The sequence below is a fragment of the Vicia villosa genome, linkage group LG1, assembly GCF_029867415.1.
Source record: "Vicia villosa cultivar HV-30 ecotype Madison, WI linkage group LG1, Vvil1.0, whole genome shotgun sequence".
NCBI classification, from domain to species: Eukaryota; Viridiplantae; Streptophyta; class Magnoliopsida; order Fabales; family Fabaceae; genus Vicia; species Vicia villosa.
Window position 1 is genome coordinate 100,470,497 of NC_081180.1, and position 8,693 is coordinate 100,479,189.

Genomic DNA, 8,693 nt, shown 5'->3' on the forward strand with positions numbered 1-8,693 from the left:
CTGTTGCCTTATCACATTTTTTCAACAATGTTGCAAACTTTTTTTTTTCTTCAATCAGTATCCAATGCATGGAGTGGTTCAAAGCTGCTAATCAACGAAGACATCCAGGAGATTTCTGAGTTTTTGTTAAAGTATTAACATTAGGCAGTCTTTTATTTCAATTAGTTTTTCATGTTGATTCCAAATTATAGCATGGATTTATTATAATATTCCCAGGTTGCCTGCAAATGAGCAATCCCAAAAGCCTTCGCAATCTGCCAAATCCATGTCTCTTTGGTCTGGTGGATCTCAGTTTACAACACTTGAAAAATTTGTTCATAAGGCAAAGTGCATTCCTTTGAGTCAATTCTGCAAAATCAAACAAGTATAACTCAGAAATTCGTAAATGGTTTTTCAAGTTGTTAACAATTATCTATATGTATTTGTAATGCTTTTATTTTTATTTTTAAGACATGTTATGTGTTACTGTTGGAACTACCACGAAATTTTATGTATCCAAGCATGGTTGATTTTACTATGGATGCACAAAGTGCTCTGTGAAGGCTACTGATTTGAACAATCCATACCAGTGTGTGTGTGGCGAAAATGTTCACAAACCCATACCAAGGTTGTTAAGATGACATTATTTCTATTTATGACCTTTTAATCCTTTTTGTCTAAGATCACTTAATTACACTGGTATGTATTTATGTAATAGGTACAAAGTTGATATATATGTTTATGACGGTGAATCAAAGTTCCGGTTTGTATTTTGGGATGCCGACTGTGAGCAGATTATAGGACAATCTGCTGATAGCATGCATAAATCAATGTTAGAGGTATGTTAATAATTTAGTTTCTTTGTAAAATAGTATAATATATGGTTTCTAACATTCTTTTTAAACTTTAGAATGGTGAAGATGATCCCATGGTTTATCCTGACGAGCTTGACATGTTGTTGGAGAAGAAAATGGCTTTGAGAGCTAAAGTACAGCCAACCTTTGGGCAAGCATCTGTTTGGAAGTTTTCTTATGATGAAGAATTTGTCAGTCAAATTGAAAAGGATTATATTGCTGATGAGGTTTTTCAGTTTATAGTAATCCGCTTGAATATCTTAAATTAACTAAAATCCAACTGTATTAGTAATATCCTATTGTATAATACAGGCTCATAGTCTTCCTCCCATTCAAAATGCTGTTGCTGATCATGTTGATACTTCCATGGTATGTTATTTGATAATTGCAATGTTTTCATGCAAAACATGTATTTTCTTCCATATTTTAATAAATCTGTTTACTACATTCGAAGGAGTCCTTATCTGCATTTGGAGAAAATGATCCTGAGAAGAGTTTGGCCAATACCCCATCAAAGAGTGTTTCTCATGGTGTTGATGCTGAAGAATCGGATTGTCAGCTTTTAGGACTTACACAATATTCAGGAACCAAGCCACCCAAAAAAGTGAAGATTGAACCAAATGCTTGAAGACTTCATCAACTTTTTTTATTTTATGCATACTAGCACAAATCTGTTGGAACTTATAATCATATGGTTTATGTTTTTTGGTTGTTAAATTTATGGGATGTATTGTTTTATTTACTTTGTGGTACTGCATTTTCTACCAACAAAGCTTTCACTCTTGGACAACATGTAGTATTTGTATTCAAGCATTTTATTTAATTTCAATTTCGAGATTGCCATGGAATTATTTTGTTCAATTTTAATCAATGTGTTATTCTGAATTTAGTGTTATGACATAATTTTTGGGTTGTATTGATTCAAAATTATATCTTTTTTTGTTTCTCACTATTGAACAAGATAGATGTTAGATATTTTTACATTTATGCCCAATCCAATTCTACTTTTACTTAATCATATTAGTTTACATAATATGATTCTAATATATGCTGCAGGTGAGAATCTATATATTTTATTTACAAAATCATAATAACTAAATTATACAAGTTTAATTTGAACTTTTTTTTTTCTTGCATATTTAGGGTTCTATTTAAATATTGTATGAATTACTAAATCATGATCCTATTAATATTTTCAAAAACAGATATGCACATCAACCAATATAACTTTTGCTATTCCATTATTTTTGAAACTAAACTTATAATAGTTTTTATTTATTCATGAAATATTTTCAAGAATCTCCATTTTTTTACTCAAGCCACTTACTCACTCATTTCATTTATTACATGCTTTGGAAACTAGACAAGTTAAGTTTGTTTCACACATAAACAATCATCATTGCTTTTCTATCATGCTTTGGATGTTTAATGACACTTAACGTGTAATGCCAAGAATGATAATCATTACAATATCAAAACAAAATTGTGTATGAAAGAGATTAATTTATGACTATGCTAAGCGTGCAGATGAAACTAAAGGACCAAACAAAGGCATCATTGCTAATATCAACTCCTACTATAATTATTACATATCCACAGAACTTAAACATACATATAGGCAAGACTTCATCGTAAACGTTAACTTCAATCCAAGAGAGCAAAGAAATTGAATGGACTGCAGAAGGAGAATGTAGGCAAGACTACCCCAATTAGTAGTCATGATAATGCTCATGCAAGAATTCCATTTTCTACCATCTCTCAGAACATTCCAAGTTCCAGCAATTCGGTTATAACAACTTTGCAGAAAACTCATGCTTCCTCAGTGATCAGTAGTCTTGGAAATTCGTTGAATAAAAAACGTCCAAGAGTGGTTACATGCAGAAACATCAATATGAGAGGGACGAATTTAAAGAATAGATTTAATAACGTTGTTGGTGAATGTGGTTCTACATCTTCAAAAAACTCTCCATTACATACTACTGAAATCAATGAACTTTTTGAAGATGACAACGAAGAGGATAATATGCATGATGATTCGTCAGAGAGTATGGTTTATTTATGGTAATGTACATTCTCAATTAATTTAAACACTTAACAAATTTCTAATTAACTTTGCATGTATCAATTTCCATAGGTTGGAGTTCAGATGACAGCATGGTTATGGACGAGGATGAAGAAGATATGGACAATCAAGCTGTAATGGTCAATGCACTACCATCAGGTTTTGTAACAATAATGTAATCATTGTCAGTAAATTTATATTGTTAAACATCCTCTCATCTGTTAACTTAGTTGTGCATTCATTTAGGAGATTTTTACGACATAGGTGATCCAGTGTTTGAATGTCCAAAATGTGGTTCAAACATGTGGTATTTAGAAAGGAAGACCAAGTGTCGGCAAACATTAAGTCCTAAGTTCACAATGTGTTGTGGGGATGGTAAAGTTCAAATTCCTCTATTGAGAGAACCTCCACCGGTGTTACAGAAACTGCTGTTTAACCAAACAAACCCTGAATCAAAACTATTTCAACAACAAATACGTCTTTTCAACATGATGTTTGCATTTACGTCTCCGGGTGCTAAAATGGACAACCGTTTTAACAATGGTAGAGGTCCTCCAAATTACCGAATTCAAGGACAATCATGTCATCGTATAGGTAGCATGTTACCATTTCCAGGACAAAATCCCCGATTTGCACAACTCTATATATATGATACTGAACATGAAATACAACATAGAGTAAACGGATTCAAGTATGTTTATTAATTACTTCGTGTATAATAATATGCTCTTTTTTATGCGATATGGACCATATACCATTTTTGAGTTTTCATTCTTTGCAGGACAAAAGACGGAATAGATCTTGACATAGTGAAAAAACTCTCTTCTATGTTATATCAACACAATGTTCATGCCCAGAGTTTTAAGATGGCAAGGGATATACTTTCCGAAGGCAATGTTTCTGACCTAAAGCTCCGTCTTATTTCCGAGCGACGCACCGATGGAAGAATTTATAATCAACCAACTGTTTCTGAAGTTGCTGCTCTAATTGTTGGTGATGTTGACACTGCTGAGAAGAGGGACATAATAATGCACAAACAGACTGGACAACTTCAAAGAATAGATGAATATCATACATCATATTTGGGATTTCAATATCCATTACTTTTCCCTTATGGCGAAGATGGTTACAGGCCGAACATTAGACATCGTAATCAAGATTCCAACAATAGACGTAACTCAGAATCAATGACTGGAGTAGCCGACAATGAGGATGTTCCGTGGGAGCAAGCAAATAAAAGAAATAGACTCAGAATTAGAGAGTGGTTTGCATTTCGTATTCAAGCCAGAAAGAATGAGGCCCAAACAGTTATCAGATCAAGAAGGTTATTTCAACAGTTTTTGGTTGATGGTTATACAATGATGGAATCTGAGAGACTTCGATGGTTAAGAAAAAATCAATCTAAACTTAGAGTTGGAAAGTATAACTATCTAACAGATATCAGAACCAATGGACATACCGATGATTCAAACACAGGGAAAAGAGTTGTCCTTCCATCGTCCTATGTTGGTAGTCGCAGATACATGGATCAACTTTACTTTGATGGAATGGAAATATGTAGTTATGTTGGATTTCCCGATCTATTCATAACGTTTACGTGTAATCCAAACTGGCCGGAATTGAAACATGTACTTGCTTCTAATAATTTGACACCAGCAGATCGGCCGGACCTCATAACGAGAATATTTAAGATGAAATTCGATGAGTTACTGTCAGATTTGACTAAAAAAAGTTGTATGGGCAAAGTTCTTGCGTGTAAGTATTGATTCATTTAAAAACTGATCATATATTATTTTGATTCTTAACCTTCATTATTCATACTTTTTTTTCTGTTGTAGATATGTACACAATTGAGTTTCAGAAGAGAGGCCTTCCCCACGCTCATATTTTGATATTTCTACATCCATCCAGCAAATATCCAACACCTGCTGATATTGACCGTATTATATCTGCCGAAATTCCGAACAAGGACACCGACAGAGACTTATATAATTTGGTAAAAAGTCACATGATACACGGACCATGCGGAAACGCAAACCGGTCTTCGCAATGCATGAAGGATGGTAAATGTTCCAAATACTTTCCTAAAGACTTTCGGGCTGAGACAGTTGTCGATCAAGATGGTTATCCGGTTTACAGAAGAAGGGACAACGGTCACACTGTCATTAGGAATGGTATAGAGGTTGACAATAGATTTGTTGTTCCTTACAATGCAAAATTGTTGTTGAAGTTCAGAACTCATATTAATATGGAATGGTGCAATCAAAGCACATCCATAAAATATTTGTTTAAATACATCAACAAAGGCTATGATCGAATAACTGCTACAATTGTCATGAATGAAAATGGATGTCCTATTGAGCGTCAAGATATTGATGAAATCAAGCAGTATATTGACTGTAGGTATGTTTCTCCAAGTGAAGCATCTTGGAGGATTTATGGTTTCCCCATTCATGGAAGGAAACCAGCTGTGGAAAGATTACACTTCCATTGCAAAGGTCAACATTCAGTCTACTATACTGACATCAGCAATGTTTCCAATGTCCTTGAGAAACCAAGTGTAACTGAATCGATGTTTACGGCATGGTTTGAAGCTAATCAGAAATACACTGAAGCTCAACAGTTAACTTATAGCAATTTTGTTTCAAAGTTTGTATATGTCAAAAAGAAGAGAGAGTGGAAACCCAGGCAGAAGGGTTACACAATTGGCAGGTTAATTTGGGTTCCTCCAACTACAGGAGAATTGTACTTTCTCAGAATGATGCTTACACATGTGAAGGGCCCTCGAAATTATTCAGAACTGAAAATAGTTAACAACGTCAAGTACGATACTTTACGTGATGCATGTTTTGCAATGGGCTTTATTGGGGATGATCGTGAATTTATAGCTGCTATTTCAGAGGCATTTCAGTGGGGTTCTGGCCACTATTTAAGATTGCTTTTTGTCCACATGTTGTTGTCAAGTAGCATTAACAGACCAAGGCATGTATGGAGCAAAACAAGGCATCTTCTATCTGATGGAATTCTTTACTCTCAGCAGACTATTGCCAACAACAGAGGTAACATGTTATTGAAAAAAAATTACATATCAACTTCATTAACTTCATTTTTTAAATAATTCTATTGCAAACTTCTGTTAAATAGGTTTGAGGTTATCAGAACAAGAAATATACAATCTGACATTGATTGAGATAGAAAAGCTATTACAACGCAACCGTAAGAGCCTAAGCGACTTTCCTGGGATGCCAAAACCACAAGGATATGTTCCCGAAGAATTTGGCAACAAGCTTATTTACGAAGAGCGGAACTACAATCCCGATGAACAACTTCAAGAATTTAACATGCTGTATCAGAATCTCACAGGTTTCTTCATTGTCCATTTGAAATTTGTTATAAATGTAGAACCAAATTAATAATAGCATAGCATAGTATCTTATGATTGTTTAAGAATAATCTTCTAATTACCAACAGATGAACAAAGGGATGTATTTAAGCAAATCATGATGGCCGTGAATAACCAGAATGGAGGCGTGTTCTTTCTTTATGGTTACGGCGGTACAGGCAAAACCTATATGTGGAGAACACTGGTTTCTTATATAAGATCAAAGAAACAAATATGTATGACAGTTGCTTCTTCTGGAATTGCCTCACTATTACTTCCAGGTGGCCGGACGGCGCATTCTAAATTCAAAATTCCGATTCCCACGCTTGAATCTTCCACATGTGACATAAACAAAGGGAGCGATAGAGGTGATCTACTAAAACTATCAAAGTTGATAATCTGGGACGAGGCTCCAATGTGTCACAAATTTTGTTTTGAGGCATTGGATAAAACTCTGAAGGATATCATGGGTGGATCCAAAGCATCAAATAAAATATTTGGAGGTAAGGTAATAGTCTTCGGCGGTGATTTCAGGCAAATTCTTCCAGTTATTCCAAGAGGCAGCCGCTCAGATATAGTTCATGCTACAATAAATTCATCATACATATGGGATCACTGCAAGGTTTTGAAACTCACAAAGAACATGCGACTACAGCAGTCGGCAAAATCCACCAGTTCTGCAGAGTTAAGACATTTTTCAGATTGAATTTTAACTGTTGGAGATGGGAAGATATCAGAACCAAATGATGGTTACGCAGAGATCGACGTTCCTAAAGATCTGTTGATCTCTGATTTTGATGATCCCCTCGAGACAATATTTGAAAACACCTATCCAAATTTTGCCGTTAATTACAATAATGTGGATTTTCTACAGTCAAGGGCAATATTAGCTGGAACCATAGAGACTGTTGATCAAATCAATCAGTATATTTTAGAATTTGTTCCCGGTAATCAACATTTTTTTATAAGATTTCGTTGTGTATTTTATTTTTTCATGCCCAATATTATGTACGACAACAAATAACATTGTCAACCCGCAGGTCAAGAGAAAGAGTATTTAAGCTTGGATTCAGTTGATACAACAGACGGTGACGGCAATGAATCTTTTGATGTTTTAACTCCAGAATTTTTGAATGCCTTGCAAACTTCCGGTGTCCCCAATCATAAAATCAAATTGAAGATCGGTACACCAATAATGCTTCTCAGGAATATTGACCAAGCAGAAGGCCTTTGCAATGGAACACGTCTCATTGTTACAAAATTGGTCGATCATGTTATAGAAGCAAAAATTATTTCTGGAAAGAACATTGGTGGTGTCGTATACATTGCACGAATGGACATAACTCCGACTCAATCACCATGGCCCTTCCGAATGACCAGAAGACAGTTTCCTATAATGGTATGCTACGCTATGACAATTAACAAATCTCAAGGTCAATCTTTAGATTTCGTCGGTATATATTTGCCAAGAAGCGTGTTCAGTCATGGTCAATTTTATGTGGCAGTATCAAGAGTAAAGAGCAAAAAGGGCCTAAAGATTTTAATTCACGACAAAGACAAACAACCATTGTCGGTGACGACGAATGTCGTTTTCAAAGAAGTCTTTGAAAATTTATAGTTGGACAATAAAATGTTCCATTCAATTAGTATTTTGAAGTTTTAAACGCCATGCACGTTAATCATTTCAAGTTCGGGAGTTTCTAATGAAGATCTTGAAGGATACTATGATTTTTTTGTAGATGCACAATATTTTTTTTTGTAATTGCAATATATAGTATATGCAACTCATGTATATCTATTTTTTTGCAATTCACACATTCTTCAATTATATATCATTAATCTAAAGCCATAGAGAAACAGAAACATGCTCTAAAAGAATTACATCATAAAAAGATCCACTTTTTAATAAAACACATATACCAAACAATATAAAATTTGCATATTCTTAAGACTAAATCACTTTGTTACCAAACAATATATCATTTGCAACATCATTCATAGAAATTAACAGAGGTAAAACTAAATCACAGTCAACATAAATTCCATATTCTTAAACAAATACCATTCACAACACAAAGTCTAAAAATAAAAAACATCCAACCCAACACAAACTATAAAGATAAAAAACAACCAACCCAACACAGTACCTTCGTATCAAAACATACCAGCAACATCAATTCCTGTTCACTAACTGAACAAATATCAGATCTGAAAATGGAATCATTGAGAATTCCAGCACGTCTCCTAATTTAAATTTTTCCTCTCTTGCAAAAGAGTACCATCCAAGCCCAATATGTATTTCATACTCATTCCTTCCGGCCCTAAGAATTACGCAGTGATATCCTTTTCCATCAACAAGATCTACCATCCTTATTGCATTCTGCGTCTTTCCAAAGCACGTCTTTGATATTTCCAT

The 8,693-nt window shown here is 34.4% G+C and overlaps 1 protein-coding gene across 1 annotated transcript; it reads left to right on the forward strand.

The window, feature by feature from the left end:
* The first annotated feature begins 465 nt into the window (after nt 1-465).
* Nucleotides 466-7,895, forward strand: LOC131650204 (uncharacterized). Its single transcript, XM_058919925.1, has 14 exons — nt 466-607; nt 698-818; nt 890-1,060; nt 1,146-1,202; nt 1,288-1,437; nt 2,488-2,878; nt 2,968-3,054; nt 3,142-3,586; nt 3,677-4,650; nt 4,734-5,954; nt 6,040-6,258; nt 6,367-6,899; nt 7,008-7,224; nt 7,318-7,895. Exons 2-14 carry the CDS (start codon nt 798-800, stop codon nt 7,893-7,895), a joined length of 5,064 nt encoding a protein of 1,687 aa, XP_058775908.1. The 5' UTR covers nt 466-607; nt 698-797.
* The last annotated feature ends 798 nt before the right edge of the window (nt 7,896-8,693 follow it).

Coding starts and splice junctions, on each gene's coding strand:
- LOC131650204 (XM_058919925.1), top strand. CDS start 798: ATGCATAAATCAATGTTAGAG. Junction 1,203..1,287: donor ATCATGTTGATACTTCCATG/GTATGTTATTTG, acceptor CTACATTCGAAG/GAGTCCTTATCTGCATTTGG. Junction 7,225..7,317: donor TATTTTAGAATTTGTTCCCG/GTAATCAACATT, acceptor GTCAACCCGCAG/GTCAAGAGAAAGAGTATTTA.